This window comes from Balaenoptera borealis (genome assembly GCF_965194805.1).
Source record: "Balaenoptera borealis genome assembly, chromosome: 14".
NCBI classification, from domain to species: Eukaryota; Metazoa; Chordata; class Mammalia; order Artiodactyla; family Balaenopteridae; genus Balaenoptera; species Balaenoptera borealis.
The window spans coordinates 8,166,443-8,191,862 of record NC_138875.1 but is presented as its reverse complement, the minus strand read 5'-3'; the positions used below and the strand labels follow the sequence as shown (position 1 = coordinate 8,191,862).

General features: G+C 34.6%; 1 protein-coding gene across 1 annotated transcript in view; it reads left to right on the top strand.

The window, feature by feature from the left end:
• The window catches only part of CCDC102B (coiled-coil domain containing 102B), a 229,421-nt gene that overhangs the window by 94,039 nt on the left and 109,962 nt on the right, over nucleotides 1-25,420 (top strand). Inside the window, 1 exon segment of the mRNA XM_082355242.1 lies at nucleotides 15,680-15,889. Within this exon segment, the coding sequence (XP_082211368.1) occupies nucleotides 15,680-15,889 (210 nt within the window).

Sequence of the window (25,420 nt, the reverse complement as noted above, 5' to 3'; positions counted from 1 at the left end):
TGCACTTGCCATAGACTACTCCCAGCCAAAGACAGGCTTCCTTGTTTTGGGAGATGCAACCCTTCTCACTAGCGACTTTGACTCATAAAGCTCCTCTGTGGTCTCACCTACCTTTGCCTGGAAGGCACTGATGTCTGAGATGATTGGACCCAACCTTCCTTCTTTCCCTGTCTCTCTGTTACTCAGAGTCAATCCTGACCACAATCTGACTGTTCTCTGCCTTTCCTGACTCCCCTGCCCTTCATTATCTCTTATAGGCATTCCCCGTAATAAATTCATTGCATTTAAAATGCCAATTGTAAGAGTTGCTTCTTGAAGTACCCAGAATAACCCAATAACAAAGACAAAAAATTAGCAAGCTAAATTCTATCAGAAAAAAAAGAAACAATGGATGTAGAAAGAGGGAAAGTCAATATTAGGAATTAATAAAATACAAATATATATATATATATATAAAATAGAGTTAGCAAAGCTAGAAGTTGGTTCTTTGAAAAAAAAATGAAATTCAGGCAGAATTAATTAAGAGCTATAATTAGAAAACACTAGTAATAAACAAGGGACACAGCTTTAGATAGAGCAGAGGATGCTAATAAAAATAAAATCTTACATGAGATGAATTATTGGCCAGAAAGTATAACTTACCCAGTATGACTCTTGTAAAAATAGAACATCTGAATTGATTTATAACATTAAATAAAGTAAATTAAAAATTAGTGAATTAAAACTCTTTTTATAATAAAACTCCAGCATCATAATGCTTTATGGTTAAGTTCTACCATTCAAAGTAGATAATTCCAGTTTTATAGAACATCTTCTAGAAAAGAGAAAAAAGAGGAAAAACTGCCCAATTCTTCCCACTGTGTTAGTTTAATCCTTATACTGCATCTAAGCAAGGGTCATATCAGCAAGGAAGGTTATAATCAATTTCACACATAAGTATAATGGCAAAAATACTAACCAAATACGAGTAGTCTTAATCTTATGGTGAATAAAAAATTTGATTTGTCACAGGAATGCAAGGTACACTATAACATTAGATCACTTATTATATAAGTCAGCACATTGAACAGAGTACAAGAAAAAATCAATTATGTGCTTATCTACAAGTTCACTTTCAGTTGCTGCAACTCAATTCATGATTATAGGGAAAAACATTTTAGCGCACTAAGAATCAAAGTGAATTTTTAAACCTGATAGAGTAACAAAATTTTAGAGAAAATATTTTATTTAATGATGAACTATTAGAAGCATGGTATCACTTTTTATTGAACATTATGTATCAGATGCTAGGCAGTTCAACAAAAGAAGAAGAAGTTACAAGAACTGGAAAGATACAAAACTGTAATGATCACAGGTGGTGCAATTATCTATTTAGAAAACACCAAATAATCTAAAAAATATAATTCATAAGAGTTTAGAGATACCACTGGATATAAGACCAATTAATATGTATATACCAGCAAAAATTATATCTATAAATATATATGTATTATAAATAGAATAGCATTTGTGTAATGATTGGTAGACCAAAGAAACAGCAGAGTAAGAGCCCAGACACAGAGCCACCCACATATGGACAGTTGATCTATCAACAGAGTTGTCATTGGAAGCCAGTGGTAAATAGAGTAGCCAGTAAAAAGCACTGACTTTAGATTAAAGATGAATGGAAGGAATTAACTTGCATTATAATATTCATCTTTTTAATGAACAATCTCAGTTTAATGCTTTAAAAGACTGTGATTCTGGCTTAATCAACAAGACAAACTAATTTTTTATTCTTTCACTATGTTTTTGAAAGAATTCATCAGTATATCTCTTTTGTCAGATTTCCCTCCAAACATACTAAAAAAGCAACATTAAAACATAAAATTGTCACACTAAGTCATTTTTGATGTAAAGTGGTGATTTAGGGGGTTCGCATTAATACTTTTGGCACTATTTCATTTTTATCATCATCCTCTAGATTTAATTCACTCTACCATCTCCTTTTCTACTATTTCCCCCCTGTAAATCATGTACTGTGTACTTTTTTCTTCTTTACAGCTCACTGTTAATAATGAAAGTTAACTTTCTATTTTATCTGAACCATCAGAGTACAATTAGTCAATATAACTTCTAATTAAAATGGTTGTTAATCCTTTAGAAAAAATAAATACATGGATTAACATGAAATATAATCTCAGTCGAGTGGAAAACCTTGCTTTAGGTGGTATCAGCAGTTTCATGTTATTTAGACACTGAGAGCTATCAGAATCTCTGAGAAGACCATCCCTGGGGCCAAGATAGTTTGTCTACTTTTAAAATTACTTTTAGGAGAGATTCTGGAAATAAAGAGGGTCTACCCTTTATGGTTTGCTTAATTTCCTGATGCAGATCTTATTAAGCATTTTACATTTACATAGTTTTTCCTAGTAGTAGAGCACACTTGAGGTTGTAGTTAGTGAGTGGCAAAATTAATTCCTATTATATATATAATATATAAACCTCTGGTTCCTATTATCTCTGCAACAAGATCCACATTTTAAAACCTCTCTTGTGCTTCACTTCTCAAATTCTGTAAGTACTGCTTTTGTAAAGGTTCACGCCTTACTAAGTTTATAAGAAATCCACTGTAGCGTATAAAAGTTTGGCAGGAGAGTTGCAGGAAAGCATATTTCACTGTTCTTGTTTTATGTTAAAGCTTTTCTCTGACTGTTTTGGACACACTCATAAAACAGTTAAAATCATTTGGGATAATAGCAAGTGTTCATTCATATTTTTTATCTTGATAGTTACTAGGCTATATATAGACAATTATCAACTTCTGCATGGAAATGAGGAAAATATTTGCTTACGCAATTTTGTAATACCACTAAGAATTTTTGAGACTACCTGGCTGTTGCAAAATCAAGGGTCCAAAATAACCATTTAGAGGTTTACTTGTGAAATTTATAAGTGTTCTCTACCAGGGCATCAGTAAAGCCTTTATGAATACATTTCTCTTGTCATTCTCTTGCTATAACATATACTGATTCATTTAGACATAGATGCATTGTCCTTTTTAAATTTGCATTGCTTTTGATTCATGTTCAATCTGAGATACAAGTTTTGGCCTCCTTTTTTATTAAAAAAAGTTAATTTGGACTTTATTAAAATTTACAACTTTTACTATGTGAAATATACTGCTAAGATAACTAAAACATAAGCCAAAAACTAGGAGGAAATATTTGCAAAACATATATCTGAGAAAAGATGAGTATCCAAAATATAAATAGTTTCTCTTTAAATTTTTTTAAATAAATTTATTTATTTTATTTTAATTTTGGCTGCATTGGGTCTTCATTGCTGTGCACGGGCTTTCTCTAGTTGTGGCAAGCAGCAACTATTCTTTGTTGCGGTGCGTGGGCTTCTCATTGCGGTGGCTTCTCTTGTTGCGGAGCACAGGCTCTAGGAGCATGGGCTTCAGTAGTTGTGGCACACAGGCTCAGTAGTTGTGGCTCATGGGCTCTAGAGCTCAGGCTCAGTAGTTGTGGCCCATGGGCTTAGTTGCTCCGCAGTATGTGGGATCTTCCCAGAGCAGGGTTCAAACCTGTGTCCCCTGCATTGGCAGGCGGATTCTTAACCACTGCGCCACCAGGGAAGCCCTCTCTTTAAATTTTTTTTTAAACTTTATTTTTTAAAGAAGTTTTAGGTTTACCACAAAATTGAGGAGAAGATACAGAGATTTCCCATATGCCCGCCACCATAGATGCTCCCATTTTCAACATCCCCTACAGAGTGGTACATTTGTTACAAATGATGAACCTACATTGACACAACATTAATACCCAAAGTCCATAGTTTACATTAAGGTTCACTATTGGTGTTGTACATTATATGGATTTGGACAAATGTATAATGATATGTATCTATCACTATAGTATCATACAGAATATTTTCACTGCCCTAAAAATCCTCTGTGCTCCACCTGTATATCCTTCCCTACTCTCACCTTTCCCCTTTCCTCCCTGCAACTTCTGGCAACCTCTAATATTTTTAATGTCTCTCTAACTTTGCCTTTTCCAGGATGTTATATAGTTAGAATCATACAGAATATAGCCTTTTCAGATGGCTTATTTCACTTAGTAATATGCATTTAAGCTTCTTCCATATCTTTTCATGGCTTAATAGTTAATTTCCTTTTAGTGCTGAACAATATTCCATTGTGTGGACATACCACATTGTATCCATTCATCTACTGGAGGACATCTTGGTTGCTTCAAGTTTGGACAATTATGAACAAAGCTGCCATAAACATCCGTGTGCAGGTTTTTATGTGGACATAAGTTTTCAACTCCTTTGGATAAATAGCCAGGAGCACGATTACTAGATAGCATAGTAAGAATATGCTTAGTTTTGTAAGAAACCACCAAACTGTTTCAACATAGCTGTGCTATTTTGCCTTCCCACTAGCAATGACTCAGAGTTCCTGCTGTTCCACATCTTCACCAGCATTTGGTGTTGTCAATGTTCTGTATTTCAGCCATTCTAACAGCTGTGTAGTCGTATCTTATTGTTTTATTTATTTATTTATTTTTAGTTTTTGCAGGAAATATGTAGTTTTTTAATTTAAAAAAATTTTTAATTTTTAATAGATTTTTATTGGAGTATAATTGCGTCACAATACTATGTTAGTTTCTGTTGCACAACAAAGCGAATCAGCCATATGCATACGCAGGTCCCCATATCCCCTCCCTCTTGAGCGTCCCTCAATCCTCCCTATCCCAGCCCTCTATGTCACTGCAAAGCACCGAGCCGATCTTCCTGTGCTATGCTGCTGCTTCCCACCAGCCAACTATTTTACATTTGGTAGTGGATATATGTCGATGCTACTCTCACTTCGCCCCAGCTTCGCCCTCCCACCCATGTCCTCAAGTCCATTCTCTATGTCTACCTCTTTATTCCTGCCCTGCAACTAGGTTCATCAGTACCTTTGTTTTTTTTTTAGATTCCATATATACGCGTTAGCATACGGTATTTGTTTTTCTCTTTCTGACTTACTTCACTCTGTATGACAGACTCTAGGTCCATCCACCTCACTACAAATAACTCAATTTTGTTTCTTTTTATGGCTGAGTAATATTCCATTGTATATAGGTCCCGCATCTTCCTTATCCATTCATCGGTTGATGGACATTTAGGTTGGTTCCATGTCCTGACTATTGTAAATAGTGCTGCAATGAACATTGTGGTATGTGTCTCTTTTTAAATTATGCTTTTCTCAGGGTATATGCCCTGTAGTGGGAATGCTGGGTCATATGGTAGTTCTATTTTTATTTTTTTAAGAAACCTCCATACTTTTTTCTGTAGTAGTTGTATCAATTCACATTACCACCAACAGTGCAGGAGGGTTCCCTTTTCACCGCACCCTTTCCAGCATTTATTGTTTCTAGATTTTTTGATAATGGTCATTCTGACTGGTGTGAGGTGATACCTCATTGTAGTTTTGATTTCCATTTCTCTAATAATTAGTGATGTTGAGCATCTTTTCACGTGCCTCTTGGCCACCTGTATTTCTTCCATGGTGAAATATCTATTTAGCCCTTCTGCCCATTTTTTAGCTTCATTGTTTGTTATTTTGATATTGAGCTCCATGAGCTGTTTGTATATTTTGGAGGTTAATCCTTTGTCTGTTGTTTCATTTGCAAATATTTTCTACCATTCTGAGTGTTGTCTTTTTGACTTGTTTCTGGTTTCCTTTGCTGTGCAAAAGCTTTTAAGTTTAATTAAGTCACATTAAGTTTATTTTTGGTTTTATTTCTGTTACTCTAGGAGGTGGGTCAAAAAAGATCTTGCTGTGGTTTATGTCAAAGAGTGTTTTTCCTATGTTTTCCTCTAAGAGTTTTATAGTGTCTGGTCTTACATTTAAGTCTTTAATCCATTTGGAGTTTATTTTTGTGTATGATGTTAGGGAGTGTTCTAATTTCATTCTTTTACATGTAGCTGTCCAGTTTTCCCAGCACCACTATTGAAGAGACTGTCTTTTCTCCACTGTCTATCCTTGCCTCCTTTGTCATAAATTAGGTTCCCATATGTGCGTGGGTTTACCTCTGGGCATTTCTATCCTGTTCCATTGATCTATATTTCTGTTTTTGTGCCAGTACCATACTGTTTTGATTACTGTAGCTTTGTAGTATAGTGTGAAGTCAGGGAGCCTAATTCCTCCAGCTCCGTTTTTCTTTCTCAAGATTACTTTGGCTATTTGGGGTCTTTTTTGTTTCCATATGAATTGTAAAATTTTTTGTTCTAATTCAGTGAAGAATGCCATTGGTAGTTTGATAGGGAATGCATTAAATCTGTAGATTGCTTTGGGTAGTCTAGTCATTTTCACAATATTGATGCTTCCAATACAAGAACATGGTATATTTCTCCATTTGTTTATGTCATCTTTGATTTCTTTCATCAGTGTTGTATAGTTTTCTAAGTACAAGTCTTTCACCTCCTTAGGCAGGTTTATTCCTAGGTATTTTATTCTTTTTGTTGCAATGGTAAATGGGATTGTTTCCTTAATTTCTCTTTCTGATTTTTCATTGTTGGTGTATAGGAATGCCAGAGATTTCTGTGCATTAATTTTGTATCCTGCAACCTTCCTAAATTCATTGATTAGTTCTAGTAGTTTTCTGGTAGCATCTTTAGGATTTTCTATGTATAGTATCATGTCATCAGCAAAGAGTGACAGTTTTACTTCTTCTTTTCCAATTTGTATTCCTTTTATTTCTTTTTCTTCTCTGATTGCTGTGACTAGGACTTCCAAAACTGTGTTGAATAATAGTGGTGAGAGTGGACATCCTTGTCTTGTTCCTGATCTTAGAGGAAATGCTTTCAGTTTTTCACAATTGAGTATGATGCTTGCTGTGGGTTTGTCATATATGGCCTTTACTATGTTGAAGTAATTTCCCTCTATGCCCACTTTCTGGAGAGTTTTTATCATAAATGGGTGTTGAATTTTGTCAAAACCTTTTTCTGTGTCTATTGAGATGATCATATGGTTTTTATTCCTTAATTTGTTAATGTGGTGTATCCCACTGATTGATTTGCATGTTGAAGAATCCTTGCATCCCTAGGATAAATCCCACTTGATCATGGTGTATTATCCTTTTAATGTGCTGTTGGATTCTGTTTGCTAGTATTTTGTTCAGGATTTTTGCATCTATGTTCATCAGTGATACTGGTCTATAATTTTCTATTCTTGTGATATCTTTTTCTGGTTTTGGTATCAGGGTGATTGTGGCTTCATAGAATGAATTTGGGAGTGTTTCTCCCTCTGCAATTTTTTGGAAGAGTTTGAAAAGGATAGGTGTTAGCTCTTGTCTAAATGTTTGATAGAATTCACCTGTGAAGCCATCCGGTCCTGGACTTCGGTTTGTTGGAAGATTTTAAATTACGGTTTCAATTTCATTACTTGTGATAGGCCTGTTTATATTTTCTAATTCTTCCTGGTTCAGTCTCGGAAAATTGTACCTTTCCAAAAATTTGTCCATTTCTTCGTGGTTGTCCATTTTATTGGCATATAGTTGTTTGTAGTAGTCTCTTATAATCCTTTGTATTTCTGCAGTGTCAGTTGTGATTTCTCCTTTTTCATTTCTAATTCTATTGATTTGAGTTTTCTCCCTTTTTTTCTTGATGAGTCTGGCTAAGGGTTTATCAATTTTGTTTAACTTCTCAAAGAACCAGCTTTTAGTTTTATTGATCTTTGTTATTGTTTTCTTCATTTCTATTTCATTTATTTCTGCTCTGATCTTTATGATTTCTTTCCTTCTACTGACTTCGGGTTTTCTTTGTTCTTTCTCTAGTTGTTTTAAGTGTAGGTTTAGATTGTTTATTTGAGATTTTTCTTGTTTCTTGAGGTGAGATTGAATTGCTATAAAGTTCCCTCTTAGAACTGCTTCTGCTGTGTCCCATAGGTTTTGGGTCATCATGTTTTCGTTGTCATTTGTTTTTATGTATTTTTTAATTTCTTCTTTGATTTCTTCAGTGATCGCTTGGTTATTTAGTAGTGTACTGTTTAACCTCCATATATTTGTGTTTTTTAGTTTTTTTTCTGTAACTGGTTTCCAATCTCATAGCATTGTGGTCAGAAAAGATACTTGATATGATTTCAATTTTCCTAAATTTCCTGTGGCTTGGTTTGTGACCCAAGATGTGATCTATACTGGAGAATGTTCTATGTGCACTTGAGAAGAAAGGGTATTCTGCCACTTTTGGGTGGAATGTTCTATAAATATCAATTAGATCTATCTGGTCTATTGCGTCATTTAAAGCTTGTGTTTCCTTATTTATTTTCTGTTTGGATGATCTGTCCATTGGTGTAAGTGGGGTGTTAAAGTTTCCTACTATTAATGTGTTACTGTCGATTTCTCCTTTCATGGTTGTTAGAATTTGCCTTATGTATTGAGGTGCCCCTATGTTGGGTGCATTAACATTTATAATTGTTATGTCTTCTTCTTGGATTGATCCTTTGATCATTATGTAGTGTCCCTCCTTATTTCTTGTAACTGTCTTTATTTTATTGTAACAGTCTTTATTTTAAAATATATTTTATCTGATATGAGTATTGCTACTCATATCTCATACTCTTTTTATTTCCATTTACTTGGAATATCTTTTTCCATCCCTTCACTTTCAGTCTGTATGTGTCCCTAGGTCTGAATTGGGTCTCTTGTAGACAGCATATATATGGGTCTTGTTTTTGTATCCATTCAGTCAGTCTGTGTCTTTTGGTTGGGGCATTTAATCCATTTACATTCAAGGTTATTATCGGTATGTATGTTCCTATTACCATTTTCTTAATTGTTCTGGGTTTGTTTTTGTGGATCTTTTTCTTCTCTTGTGTTTCCCGCTTAGATAAGGTTCTTTGGCATTTGTTTTAAAGCTGGTTTGGTGGTGCTGAATTCTCTTAGCTTTTGCTTGTCTGAAAAGCTTTTGACTTCTGCATCAAATCTGAATGAGATCCTTGCTGGGTAGAGTAATCTTGGTTGTAGGTTTTTCTCTTTCATCACTTTAAGTATATCCTGCCACTCCTTTCTGGCACCTAGAGTTTCTGCTGAAAAATCAGCTGATAACCTTATGGGGATTCATTTGTATGTTATTTTTTGTTTTTCCCTTGCTGCTTTTAATATTCTTTCTTTGACTTTAATTTTTCTTAGTTTGATTAATATGTGTCTTGGTGTGTTTTTCCTAGGGTTTATCCTGTATGGGACTCTCTGTGCTTCCTGGACTTGGGTAACTATTTCCTTTCCCATGTTAGGGAAGTTTTCAACTATAATCTCTTCAAATATTTTCTCAGACCATTTCTTTTTCTCTTCTTCTTCTGGGACCCCTATAATTCAAATGTTAGTGCATTTAGTGTTGTCCCAGAGGTCTCTGAGATTGTCTTCAGTTCTTTTCATTCTTTTTTCTTTATTCTGCTCCTCGGCAGTTATTTCCACCACTTTGTCTTCCAGCACACTTATTCGTTCTCCTGCCTCAGTTATTCTGTTATTGATTCCTTCTTGTGTATTTTTCATTTCAGTTATTGTGCTGCTCCTCTTTGTTTGTTCTTTAGTTCTTCTAGATCTTTGTTAAACATTTCTTGTATTTTCTCATTTGGTGCCTCCATTCTATTTCTGAGATTCTGGATCATCTTTACTCTCATTATTCTGCATTCTTTTTCAGTTAGATTGCCTATTTCCTCTTCATTTATTTGGTCTTGTAGGTTTTACCTTGCTTCTTCATCTGTGATTTTTTTTTGCCATCTCATTTTTTTTTTTTTTTTTTTAATGAGTGGGATTGTGTTCCTGTCTTACTAGTTGTTTGGCTTGAGACTTCCAACACTGAAGTTTGTTAGCTATTGGTTAGAGCTGGGTCTTGGTGCTGAGATGAGGAACTCCATGAGACCTCACTCCAGTGAATACTCCCTGGGGTCTGAGGTTCTCTGCTACTCCAGTGGTTCAGACTCAGAACTCCCACCACAGGAGCTTTGGCCCAACTCTGGGCTCGTGAACCATGATCCCACAAGCCACGAGTGCAGCAAAATAAAAAAGAACAATAATAAAGTAAAAAATAAAATTTGACTAGGAAACTAACAGATATGTTAGAAAGAATATAAAAATAAACATATAGATGAATCAACAACTGGAAGGTACATCAGTACCACAATAGTAAAAAAGAGGAGGAGGGAAAAGAAAAAGAAAAAAAAGGGGGGGAAAGGCCTTGGCTGTGGAGGGCGGGGCCTAAGCAAGTAGAAGTTTTGGGCAGTGGGCAGAGCCAATGCTTAGGACCCCCAGGGCTGGAAAAGGCCCTGGGGTCTGTGGGGGTGGGGCTCAGGCTCAAGGTACAGAAGGGGCCCAGGCGTGCCTCCCACCCCTGCTCTCAGAGGGCAGCAGACCTCACCTGGGAGCCCAGCAGGCTTCCTGGGCTCGAATGGGTGGGGCAAATGCCCTCCTCTCCTCTCCTGCTCTTCCGATCTGGGAGGGCCCCTCCCATCTGCCTCTCCTGATCTCCCTGGCCTCCCTCCTATGCCCCCAGGACCAATGAGGCTGGAGGGTACAGGGGGGCCTTGGAGGGCAGAGACTCACCTGGGAGCTCAGCAGGCTCCTGTGCCCAAGTGGGTGGGGCAATTGCCCTCCCTTCCTCTCCCGTTCCTCCCACAGGGCCCCTCCCACCTGCCTCTCCTAATCTCTCTGGCCTCAGGGACGCCAATCCTGTCTGGCCTCCACTTCTCCTCCCCCCTCAGTCCCCCTACGTCCTACCGGTTCACTTTGGGGTCCCTCCCGCCTCCTTGGGCATCAGAGTCCCCCACCAGCAGCCGGCAGGCACCCTAGTTGTGGGGAGACACTAACTCTGCACCTTCCCACACCGCCATCTTGACTCCACCCCTCTCATTGTTTTAATTTGCATTTTCCTGATGACATATGATGTGGAACATCTTTTCATATGCTTATTTGATATCTGTATATCTTCTTTGGTGAGATGTCTGTTATCCATAAGTCTTGGGCCCATTTTTAGTTGGGTTGTTTGTTTTCTTATTGTTGAATTTACATAGTTATTGGTGTATTTTGGATAACAGTTCTTTATTAGATATATTTTGCAAATATTTTTTCTTTGTCTGTGGCTTGTTTTCTCTTTCGTTTGACATTGTCTTTCTAGAGCAGTTTTTAATTTTAATGAAGTCTAGCTTATCAATTATTTCGTTCATGGATCATGCCTTTGGTGATGTATCTAAAGAGCCATCACCAAACCGAAGGTCATCTAGATTTTCTCCTAGGCTATCTATCTTCTATGAGTTTTATAGTTTTGTACTTTACATTCAGGTCTGTGATCCATTTTGGGTTAATTTCTGTTCAGGTTTAGTGTCTGTATCTAGAGTAATTGTTTCTGCATGTGGATCCCTCTCCCTGTATTTAAGTTTGGCATACATTTAGTTTCAAATTAGTTCTGGGACTCCTTACTTTTAGAAATTCTCCAAGGATTTTAAATGAAATTAAAGCAACTAAAATACACATGACATTACCTATTACTAAAATTAGTCATTGCTCTGTTGACTTTTGGTAAAAGAGGGAGTGAGCTATCACTGAGCTATAGTTAACTGTGGACAGGAGGGAAGTAGGCTGATTTAGGAAGACGTGTCCCCACTTCTTATTTGTGATTCCACGACACGGTTAGAGGAAGAGTGTTAAAAGATCCAGGGGAGGGGGAGGGGTGGCATCAGCAATATGCACACTGCATTTAGGTTTCAGTTTCCACACTTTTGAATGTGAGTCTACAGAATCACTTCTCCTGAGTTAATTTGCAATGAAGCAAGGATCAAAATCCCCAAAATATATCAAAACAAAAGAAAAACATCAACAAAATCTTTGCTGCAGTGTAGTACAATGGATTCAGAGTGTGTTGGTTGCTACGGCAAGGGGATATGCATACATCAGTGGCTATCTGTTAGTGTGGTGTAGGTGGAGTGAACTCACGACTGGAATCACAGAGACACCTTAGGTGAACCATGGCTTGGACTCTTTGCCCACCTTGAGCAGTACTTCTAGTCTTAGAACTCCAGTTTCCTCCTGTGTAGCACATACAAACTTACAGGATTATTGTAAGGATAAGAAATAACCTATATAGCTCTTTACCAGGAATATATAAGGTCTTCAGTAAAAGGGTAATAATCTCCTACTGCTAGGAAATAACAAGCTTCCTGCTTTTTACCTCTTACTTCCAAAATCACAGTGCTTGTAATGAGGTTTTATAGCTGACTTGTCTGAAATGAAAATTCTGAATATTTGCAATCAATTACTGGAACATGCACATTGTTTTTAGGTGGCACTTCACTGGCCTGCAGAACGCCATATTGTGCATTCTATTGGGGTTTTTCTCCGTTGAAAAGGTCCATTTACAAGATGTCATTTTGATAAAACATGATGAAAAATAATACAGTATTTCATCTGTCATTATTTGAATTGGTTGTTGGTATGTTTTGTTCTTTAGAAAACATATTTATGACAGGAAATATTTGTGTTGAGTTTGAAAGTTTAATAACTATTTTCCCTAAATAATTCCTGCCTCATAACGCTAAGCTGTAGGAAATATTGTTCATATTTTATAAATGAAAAATAGAGGCTCTCAGGATAAAAAGAATTGGGACTCAATTCTAGGTAATTTTACTGAAAATCCTCTCTTTACCTCGCTGTATTCACCTATCACAAAATGCAACGCAGCCATGACAGCATTAATAAGAGTTAAGAGTAAATGTACTGAGAAATTCTACTGGCATTAAGTAATAGTGAGTAAATAACTGGCTCTTCTAGGATGGTATCTTAATTTCACTTTGTGCCCAATTATTGTAATTGAAATACAGAGGAGCTTTTTCCTGGAGACTACCAGTATGTACTTTCTCCTTCCTTCAACAGGTCCTTATGAAGCACTAACATAGCACGTGTCAGGTGCCAGGCTGATGAGCAAAATGACACAGTTCTGGTTTCATAAAACTTACGTTCTAGTTATCGAGTTCACTGCAGTCTATTATTGATGTCCTTTCAGCAGTATCAAGCAATGACAATTCCTGAAGATCGAGCTTATACATGAATATGTTTAGAAATGACTGAATCGTTATACTGCACACCTTAAATGTGTACAGTGCTGTATGTCAATCATATCTCAGTAAAACTGGAAGGAAGGAAGGAAGCAAATACATAAACACATACATATATACATATATACCTATATAAATAAAATAAATGACCCAATATTTCATCCTTGGGAATAATCACAATATTACATTTTTTCACAAGAAACTCAAACGATTCTTAAATTCCCCCTTGCTTTTAAGCATCAGTGACTACTTGTTTTCATACTTATTCTCCTGAACTCCTAATACTTCATGATTGGACTCTTGGATCTTATAATGTTCAAACCTATTTCCTACTTCCCTTTATTGAGATACTCTTAGCTTGATTCTGCCTCTCTGCCTTCTTAAACTTCAGGTTTCAGCTTAAATATTGTTTCTTCAAATAACCTCCTCTGATTACCTAATTTACTGCAGGTCTTTCCCATAACATCCAGGGGTTTTTCTCCTTTACAAGATGCTGCCCAATTTATACTTATATATATACTTGTATTTTGACAATAGTATATCCAGTGCCTGAAAGATACTTGTATTTTGACAATAGTATATCCAGTGCCTGAAAGATACTCAATAAATATTTGTTAAACAGCTGAATAGTTGGATATTTATATGTTTTTCTCAATGTTTAATATTCATAAAACTGGAGGTCATTAAATCAACAAATATTTTAGTGTTTACTCTGGTTAGAATATACTTCTACATTAAAAGTTTTTAGAAAATATTTTTCAATAAGTCCTGTATTACCTGAAATTCATTTAAGAGTAGTACCCACTATTAGTTAAAATTCATAGCATATTAGAGTTAGAATTAAAATGTTCTAGAATGTTTCTCTTGATCATTGGAAGCAAATCAATGGAATTCCATTTCAGTTTGATCAGTTATTAGAATTTCTTACAAAAAACCCTGAAAGTTTAAAATAGTACCTGATCTTTCTTTCATCATTTTAACTTGCATTTAATTGAATGGCTTTTAAGGTGGTAGATTTTCTTATGATTCTTAGAAAAGAATAATCTTACAAGAAAGAATTTTGAAAAATGAAATCAAAAATAAAACTGCTAATAATATTTATGATACAATTTTCACAAAACCTTTACTTTTTTTGATATGTGTTATATACCTAAATTTATCAGATAATTGGTATGTCACTAAAAATCTTCAAATAGTAAATAATCACACATCATTATGTAAGCTTTGTTGTTATTACTGTTAATATAATTCCTTTCTTCAATTATTTTTTTTTTAATTTAGAGTTCACTCATTCAAACCATCTAGTACTTATTTAAAATCCTATTTGTACCTCTTATCTGTTATTAGGTATAAAACTGACTTCAGCAATTTCTTTTAAATGCCTACAATTTTACAAAGACTTGACATAGCATCATATTTGTCCTTGCCCAAGAGTACATTTATTCTCCTAAAATTAATATTTCATCACTAATTTGGTGACTTTTATTACAACTTTATTATTTTCATTCTGATAAGTGATGTGATGTTAGTCAAAAAGTTTAAGCATTAATCTTAATAATTAAAGACATGTCATGTTCTAAATTGCATTTTGAAATACTGTTTTCACCTCATATCCCAAACAGGCATCCCAAATGTCAAATCACGTCATCTAAAATTTGATCCCTTAGTTTATTATATTTAATTGATAAACAAGGTCTAGTGCCAAGAATGTAATTTTAATTTCTTGTTTTTTAGAAGCTAGAGCCTCACTTTGATTTGGGAACAGAACATTTTCGACAATAATGGCACAATTATATGTGTATGAAAAAGCAGTTTTTAGACTTTTTTAATCAGAATTAATTTCCAAAGATATTATTGAAGTCTAACAGTTTCTTAATGTTGACTTCTCTTTTAGAATTTAAAATGTCATGAGAACTACTTTAAAATAGTATAATACTATTCAATACTTTGCCATCAAGCCATTTAAAACTAAGTGTAAAAATAAGTAATTTTCAATCTTTATCCATAACAAATAGTTTTAAAATACCTCATATTTTAATCATGTTGCCAACTTCTATTCCCTGAAAATCAAATTGGCCATTCACTCAGGTGAGTTTGACTATATTGTATAGTACTTTAATCATGGCATTTATGATATTTTATTACATTCACTTGTCTTTCTTTGCAGTGCCTACAAGTTGAAAGCTATAGTAAATAACTGAATGAATGAGTAAATAAATACATGAACTATATCCATACAACCAGAATTGCCCAAGAAATGATTTTGTGCCTTCTAAACTGATAAATGTTCATCAACTGAGTGGAGATTATTGACAAAATATTATCAGTTTTTCACTTAATGTGTTTATTTGACAATATGGTCTGTTTGGTTATAGAAATAGTGCCATAACCAAGAAGGCAGGTGTATTTATCTAGGGCATGATCTGGTCTTAGGATTTTTGTGTTGTCCTCAACTTTTCAGACAAATAGAGTTTTCTTTTTAAAAATTGTGTAAATGGACATATCCACGAACCTTTCTTAGTGGAGGCCTGTTTGCTGGGTGCCTGGCCTTTTGGCAATTACAAATGCTACATGTTGCTTTTCTGTGTTTTCTGTGTTTAGCTAGAGAGATTGCAGGCTGAAAATACATCCGAGTGGGACAAGAGGGAGATACTTGAAACAGAAAAACTAGGACTGGAGAGAGAAAATAGAAGGCTAAAGTTCCAGGTGAAAGACATGGAAGAGCTCCTGGATAGGAAAAATAGATTAATTGCAAACTCTCAAGGTACTGATTTCAAGAAATCACAAATTGAACTACAGGAAAAAAACAAGGTATGGGTACTCTTTGGAAGCAAATGTTCTCACTTTCTGTATATTCCTGCCCTGATGTCTAGTGGATGCTGCTTTAACTTTCACGTACCTCAAATCTGAATATTTTCTTTTGTACTATCTCATATCTGATAGTTTAATCTTTTCCCATTGTAATATAAAATATATATAAAATGTTGTTCATGATAGGAAAAGCGAGTGTGACAAATTTTGTATGAAGATGTTAGAATATGACAAATCTGAGAGTTTCAAGCTTTTCCAAAAGGAAGAAAAACATGAAGTAAAGGATGAACCTTTGTGTGTTTGGTTTCCTGTTATAGCTTTGTCTCAGTTTTCCACGCAACTGATCTTATTTTCAATGAGTATATTTCTCCATTAGTTTGGGCAACTATGTAATAAGCATTTGTCAGTAGCTATGGTAAGTATCTGCGTAAAGATTTAAATGTAGCTGGTTCACTCCTATTTGGTTTCTTTTTAGTTAGTCTCAGAAAAAGTATTTTTGAGTCAATTAAACACATCGTGTTACAAATAGCCTTTATAGGCTATGACATAAATGTTAAAACCAGAATTATATTCAAATTTTGACTTTGGGAAATTTAGGTTGTTTTGGAATTGTTTTGTCCTAAAGCCAACAGACATATTTACTGCTATGGATGGGATTTGTTTGATAAGTGGTTTTGAGATTTTTAAAATATTCTCTTATTGGCAGGTGTAATTTATGTGTTTTAGTGTCAATATGCTACAAGACATATACAGCTTGTTTCTATTTCTTCCATGAAAGTATCTATAGTACCTTAATGCACAATTCTATTTTTTTCACTCAATTCCTTTAACAGTGAGTTAAAAGTGAGTTTGAAAAGTTCATATTTTTGAGTTATGTAAGTAGTTCATACTCATATGAGCTCTAATAGCTAAATGGGCAGAAAACTTGAATTCTATATTACTTTTCCTTATTCTTTGTGATTTTAGGGATTTATTGCAAATGCAAGATTAAATTGGATTAGTGTTTCATGACTTGGCAATGCAAATATCTAAAGTTAACTGTTATAGTCAGTGATCATAATTTTCTATTATACGGATTCATAAACCATCCATAATGGTGTATGGTTCTGACATGTACACAACTGATAAATCTGTAGAGAAATTTCTGCAGATTGCCAATTGTGAAAGCACAATTGTTTCAATTACGGAACAAGTTTTGGTCATCAAAATATCTGTTTCCCTTTGGTTCACTTGAACAGAACAAGCATTTATTTATATTATACTCTGTGTCAGTCACTGCTCTAGATGCTGGTGTTGTAAAGACGAATGAATCTTTTTTTATTTTTCATTTATTTTTGGCTGCGTTGGGTCTTCTTTGCTGTGTGCAGGCTTACTCTAGTTGTGGTGAGCGGGGGCTACTCTTCGTTGCGGTGCGCTGCGGTGGCTTCTCTTGTTGCAGAGCATGGGCGCTAGGCGCGTGGGCTTCAGTAGTTGTGGCATGCAGCCTCAGTAGTTGTGGCTCATGGGCTCTAGAGTGCAGGCTCAGTAGTTGTGGTGCACAGGCTTAGTTGCTCCACAGCATGTGGGATCTTCCCAGACTAGGGTTCGAACCCGTGTCCCCTGCATTGGCAGGCAGATTCTTAACCACTCCACCACCTGGGAAGTCCCAAGATGAATGAATCTTTATCCCTGCCTAGCATGGGCTTACAGTCTGTCTGGGGAGATATACACAATATATCTATGTGTAACAATATACACATAAATTGTTATCAATATTACATTGTGATGATTGCTAAGAGTAAAGTGGAATGGGAACTCAGATGAAGAAGTAATTCACTCTATTCCACTTTGATGCCTTTCTAGTTATATCAAACCATTGTAGCATAAAGTGTGTCATTTAGGAAATATGAGGGCTGATTGGGGTCTGTTTGGAGCTAGTATGTATGCCAGTTGCTTGTCCTGTTAACAGGCCACCCTAAGTTTAGACCTGGGCTCTTTGGGACCAATGTAGTTCTTTGGCCTAGAACTGAACAGACCTTGGAAACTGGGAAGATTCTGGAAGGTCTGAACAACTCAGTGGAAGTGCTCATCAATCAGAAGACTATTCCCTGAGCGTATATCATTTTGATGGCTGGGAAGAGGTGTTAGCAATTTTTTACAATCTTCATTAAGAATTCAGACCCACCACTTAAACCAAAATAATTACTTGTCATGGAGCAGCTGCGGGTCAAAATCCTTGGTGCCACAGAGATCCCCATAGGTCAAAATATCAAGATTCAGATGTCCCCAAATGTCAAATGAATCAAAGCTGCATGTGGAACATGCCAAAGGCCAGGGAATAGTATAGATGTCATTATAACACAAAGCTAAATTGTGGTTTTAACATTTCCATAAAAACTAATCTATATGTATAAAATTATGTGCATAAGTACCATAAAGGAGCAACATGTATATGTATGCATATAAGTACCCTATAGAATTACCAGATATCTAAATGCATAAAAGTACTATATATGAGTGAGATGGGCAAGTAGGTGCTGGCATATAAGAGACACAACTGTAAACATCACTCATCATCGGCCTCTAAAAGAGATGTAAGATATCTTACCACATTATATTTACATCTAATCACATTTAACAAATATTTGTGGCAGATACAAGTCTACTTGCTGCTCATAGATATCTCCATATCAATAAATTTTGTTAGTTTCTTGAGTTTTAACAATCTCATTATTCAATGAAATTTTTATAAATCCTACTTATTTGGGAGGGGAGGACTTTTACATAGTGTTTTTAGCTTTAGTATTATAGGGAATGCACTTTTAAAGAAAATGGCTTTCAATTTTAAATTGTACTATTAATTTAAAGACAAAGATTCTTTCTCACACGAGTGATTTCATCACATAAATCTCCATCTGGTAGTTGCTTTTATAGCTTATGTTTAAGGCTATGTGTGCATCAATTTTTTACAATTAATAAAAAGCACTATACCTGAATTTTTAATGGCTAGATTGGCAAATTATTACTCTAGTAGTAGCAAATTATTTTTAAAGCATAAACCACTGCCACAGACTTTTCTAGAACAACTTCAGCATGTGGATCTTTTGGTTTGTCATTGCTTTGGGTAATAGTTGCACTGTTCCATGGCTTTAGTATAATCGACAGAACAACTGATATCTGATAATGGACCTTCGGCAGCAGTATTGAGTATACTCTTATCAGAATGAAGCTGCATTTTAAATGATGGCAAAGATGCTTGAGAATAGCTTTGGAAAACATAAAGGAATCAAAGTGTGTGGTTTAAAAGGAGAACAATGGAGCTACATTTGAAACTCTGACTCCACGGCCAATAGGTAAGTGTACTGGGATGCCTGATATTAGTCTGTGTATCTCCATACAACATTAAAAAAAATCCACTTATACTTATGAATATGCAGAAACACATATGTTGGGATCATTAATATTTCATATTTTTAAAAACATATTCCAGGCAGTCAGCAAATTTGAATTCAGTTACCCGAAATATTTGTTTAAAAATGTTTTTCATTTTCTTTCACAAGATCAATGTCACTAAAAATTTGAAGTGTATTAAAAATTATGGTAATATCTAAAGTAGGGTGTTCATGTCACACTGTAATGTGGAAAGAAATTACTAATACTTTTTTTAGCTCCTACCTTTTGAGTTTCCATGTTATGAAGGATAATCAAATAAAATATTTTAAATTAGTAAAATAGCACTCCAGAGAACATAATCAGATTAACATATTATTCAATTAATAATCATTAAATATAATCATTTAAAAAATGCTAAACTCATAAATCTCATACAGGCATAAAATGAACACATGTGAAAGGTTTTATTTAATCCATTCATTCCTGAAGAAACCAGTAAGATGTTATAGCCAGTTGAGAGAAGTATCTAAGTATCAGACAAGGGACAACCAGGAATGCTGAAATGAATTTGGTTAATGCAAAACTGATTTTTTCTGCGAGGGGTAAGGACATAAATTGCGCTGCCACCAGGCAAAATTCATCTGCAGCTCTATGGATGAGAATAATACGCATTGCTGTGGGTTATCTAGAAATTACAGAGTTGTGTGTAAAATACTTAAAGACACTGAAAGTTGCTGGTCCCTTTAGAGTGAGAAAACCCTACCTGGAGGACTGCGTTAGAAAGGACCATCTTCTCCAGGGCTTGGTGAAAAGAAAAAAATAAAAATAAACAGCTGTAAGTACTTTACTAATTCTAATCCCTTTCTGAGCTCTTACTTGTCCCGTTTCTCCCTTTGTTCACTTCTTTGAACTTCAGGACAGAGAATAAGATAAGAAAAGATGAATGAGAGGAAAGGAAATGAAAAGTGGGGTTTGTGACCACCATAAAGTGATAAAACATAACAAAACAACCAAAGAGGAAACAGACACATATAACCTAATATTTATCAAAATATGTCATCATTTTGCTGTAATGGAGAAAAGTAGAACTGCAATTCCCAATGATTTTTTAAAAAATTATGATACCTATCCTGTAAAGGCTGATTTGCTTTCTTCAATGTATGGCACAGATTCTTGTGCTTGTGAAGCCTTAATTCTGTTGATGTACCGTATATGTATTTCCCATTGCAAACAATACTTTTTCGAGTGAAATGTTATTGGAAAAAGTGGTCAGTATTCGACTGAGCAAAGTCTCACGGACTAGTCGACATGGTCTCATGAAGCGCTTTGGAAGCTTGTTTTCTTAAATCATTCTGGCAACTGATTCCCTTCATTCAGGTCACATAATGGGTCATTCTCAGAAAGTTAATGTGACAGAGTGGTAATTGATGTGTCTCACGAAAATGATGAATTAATCTGAAAGTGGAAAGGCCATCAAAGTCAATTCCTAATGAATTTACTGACAGTGTCCATTCCTTCAACAGGAATGGCATTGTATTTATTTTGCTTGGAAACTTTGTCTTCAGAAATATTTTATTTCCATTCAGTGGTGTAGCAGTCAAACCTATGGATCTGCTAATTTTTCCCCATTCATTATTGTTCTTCCAAAGCCTGCTTCTACTCATAGAATTATTGAACAATTTAAGAATAAACAATAATTTTATCTATTCTTTTACTGTTGTGAAATAGTAATAATTTAAATACAGAACATTATAATTTGATGTTATTAGATATTATCATTTTATGTCTTCCTTTAGCTGTTCTTAGCCAGCTTTTCTCTCTGAGATACATTAGAAATTTCAACTTTTAATATAGTTTTTAGTATAAACTTTTATTACTGTAGAGACTTTTAGATATATGGAAAATTTTAACCCTTTTGTATGTGAAGTATGTTATATTTTGTTTATAAAAAATGAAAATAATTTATTTTGAGGAATGGCGTGTATATCAAAACACTAGGCTACACACAAGACATTCTTCAAAATAAATTATTTCATGAAACTTAGAAACACATCCATGATTTCGTATACATTTTAACAAAGGTGAATGGGATTGTGTGGATTGGGCAGAACAATGTCCTTTTGCCCAAGAATTTCTGAAGTTAGCAGAGAGAAAAATGCTTAAGTACCATTTACTAATGTCATAAGGAAGGTATCTACTGAAAGTGCCCCACTGAACTGAAATAAATCAATATACTGCAAAATAGGGTGGCATTTACTTTAATATAATATGATTGCTTTCAACCCTTCTCAAATACACACGCGCGTGCAGGCACATACACATATGTGCTTACACACATGCGATGAATTGATTTCTACAAGATTAATTCTAAAATAGGAGTATTAGTTTTCTTCCTGTTTTGTGATTCTCTACTGGAGCAAAGGTACACACATAAGATTTTGTATGTATGAAGCATTATTTCTAGGAATAAATTATTGCTGGGTGGAGTTTCACTTTCTCTTACTAAAACACCAAATGTTGTCATGTCTCCTTAAATTAAAATTATGAATATTAAATCTCAGTCCACAGAGGTTGGCACATTCTCATAAATGTGTGGCAGATTAATAAATAAATGTATGTGTTTATACTTAGATTTTCATTATTTAAATTTTATTGTGTATTTTGATTTATCTTTAATTCTTGTAGTCTCCCTTTTATTCTATTACAGGGCAAATGTTAGAGGACAGCAAAGTCTGTAGGGTTAATGGAAGCTTTTATCATCTTTTAAAACCTTCTTGTGTATCAGATAAATTACATTTTGTCCCATAACCAGTTAAAATGAAGATGCAAATTTTGATACTTTAGGTCACTTATATTTTACAGAATTAGAACTTCATGAAATTTTATAAGTTGTGATATTCAGGTATGAAATTATATCTCATTTTGTATTTGATATGACTAGCATACTACTAATAATCTACTATTTTATTACAAAATTACTGGCAGTTCCCATAGCTGCTATCAGTTGATTTATATTAGCTTGATTTAAAGCAGTGATAAAAAAATAATATTTAGCTTCTTATTTAAAATGACAAAACACTATGGTTATAATATTTCTTTAAAATTAAAGCTAAAATTCAAATTAAAAATAGAACTATAAGATTAATGGAAACTCAGATAACTTTAATAGGTCTGAAACATTCACTGTTTTTTTTCTTTATTTTTCTTTATCTTAAAGTGAAATCACATTACATGAAATTAACCATTTTAAAGTGAATAACTTAGTGGCACTTAATATATTGACAGTGTACAATCACCTCTAACTGATTCCAAAACATTTTCATCATCCCCAAAGGAAATCCTCTAAGCATTATACAGTAACTCTCGCAAGTCCCCAGCAACCACACATCTGCTTTCCATTTCCATGGATTTACCTATTCTGGCTATTTCATATGAATGGAATCATACATGTAACCTTTTGTGTCTGGCTTCTTTAACATAACATAAGGTTTTCGAGGTTCATGCCCTTTGCAGCAAGCATCTGTACTTTATTCCTTTGTTGGCTGTATAGTATTTGATTGTATGGATATACCACATTTGTTCATCCATTCATGGGCTAATGGACACTTGGGTTGTTTCCATCTTTTGGTTCTTTTGAACAGAGCTATTATGAACATGCATGTACATGTATTTATTTGGATACCAGTTTTCAATTCTTTTCAGTATATATCTAGGAGTAGAATTTCTGGGGCATATGGTAATTCTATATACAACTTTTGGAAAGACCAACAAATTTTTTTTTTTTTTTTTTTATGATACAATGTATGAGAATTCCTATTACTCCAGATTCTCAGCAACACTTGTTCTTTTTTGGTTTTGTTTTTGTCTTTTTAAAATTTTACCCACCCTAATGGGTGTGAAGTGGTATATTATGTTGTGGTTTTGATTTGCATTTCCCTTGTGACTAACAGTGTTGAAAATCTTTCCATGTGCTTCTTGGCTACTTGTGTATCTTCTTCAGAGAAATGTCTATTCAAGCCCTTAGCCCATTTTTAAATAGGGTTGTTTGCCTTTTTGTTGAGTTGTGAGAGTTCTTTGTATATTCTGAATACTAAACCCTTCTCAGATATATGATTTGCAAACATTTTCTACCACTCTTTAGGTTATCTTTTCACTTGCTTGATAATGTCTTCTGATGCATGCAGTTTTTTTTTTTTTTTTTTTTGCATGCAGCTTTTAATTTTAATGAATTCCAATTTATGTTTTTTTCTCTTGTTGTTCATGCTTTTAAGGTGTCATTTCTAAGAATCCATTGCTAAATCCAAGGTTATGATGATTTACTCCTATGTTTTCTCCTAAGACTTTTATAATTTTACCTGTTACGTTTAGATCATTGATCCAATTTGAGTTAAATTTTGTATATGGTTGTAAGATAGGGGTCCAACTTCATTATTTTACATATGGATTTCCAGTTGCCCCAGCACCACTTGTGGAAGAGACTACTTTTTTCCCTATTGAATGGTCTTGGCACCTTTGTTGAAAATCAGTTGTTAATAGATGTATGGGTTTATTTTCTGGATTCTCAGTTCTATTCCATTGGTCCACATGTATACTATTATGCCAGAGAATTCACCTACCTTTGTAGTAAGTTTCAAAATCAGAAAATGGGAGTCCTCCAACTTTGTTCTTCTTTTTCAATATCATTTTGGATATTCAGGGCCAATTGAAATTCCTTATCAATATGAGGATGAGCTTTTCCATTTCTGCAAAAAATGCCATAAGGATTTTGATATGGACTCCTTTGAATCTGTAGATGACTTCTGGGAATATTGAGATCTGCTGAATATTTGTGTTTCTCCAAAATTCAGAGGTTAAAACCTAATCTCTAATGTGATGGTATTTGGAGGTGGGGCCCTTGGAAGTGATTAGGTCTGAGGGCAGAGCCCTCATGAATGGAATTAGTGCCTTTATAAAAGAGGCTCCAGAGAGCATGCCACATTATTATTCAATGAAAGTGGTAACCGCTAAATGTGTGATTCACCTCATATATAACAGGAAAATAGGACCAGAGGTTAAAGAATGAAAGAAAAAACTCTTATCCTGGGTCCATGCTTAATATTTGAGTAATTTTGGTGAAGTAATACTCTTTGTGCTTTAGTTTTTTAATTTTTAAAAGAAGAGTTTGGAATAAATACCTGAGACTCTTCCATCTCCCAAATTCATGATCCTATTATGTTTTCCAAAATTTAGCTACTGGTTTAAATAAAGACACTCATTCAGGTTCATGAGGACAATGTAATATTTCTTTGGAAGTTCAGTTTATTTTCATTAAAATAGCTGTTGGCTCCTGGTACAGCTTAGTGTACTCTTTCCACTTGCTGGATCTATTTCTTTTTAATTCACACAGTTAAATTTAATATGGTTGTTGACATAATTGAGAGATTTTTCATTTCATATTTCTCTGCTACTGTCCATCACATTCTGTTTCCCTATCATTTTATTATGCTCAATTTAATAGTATTTAAATCTCCACAGCATTTGGCAGCCTTTCTAATTCTCTCTAAATTCTAGGAAAATCGAGGAGAGGAAGCATCAATACATCAGTAACTAACAAGAATCATCTCTTTGCTTTTTAACCAATTTCTATTTAATTTTCTATTACATAGTTTCTTTTTTTTTCTTTTGTGAGTGTGGTTCTGTTTTAGTGCAAAATGAATAGGAAATCAATCAAAAATAATTATTACATATAACATTCATATTTCACATTCTATTTTCTATTGCTCTGAAAGCATGTTACTTCATGTACATTTGGTAGAATTTACATGGTGAAGAGAAGGAATTTAAAAAGAGATTAGATGTTCTGATCTCCTGGAGTAGTGTTTCTTAACATCGGATCCCGATCCTATCTGTCCCAGATAGGGTGCTGTCTGAAAATAGAAATTCTGAATTAGTAGGCATGTGACTTGGGAACTAGAAATGTATATATTTTAAAACAAATAGCTAGGTGACTTCTTTGTGCTCTAAGATTTGGAAAACCACCAGTTAACATCAATGTTCTCAAAATATTTTATAATACCCTTTGTGATAACTGTAAATGGCTTCAGGTTGGTTCTGATTTGGCATTACTGAAGTCTGTGTGTGTGCGCATGTGTGTGTGTGTAACTTTAGGGAGGATGATGA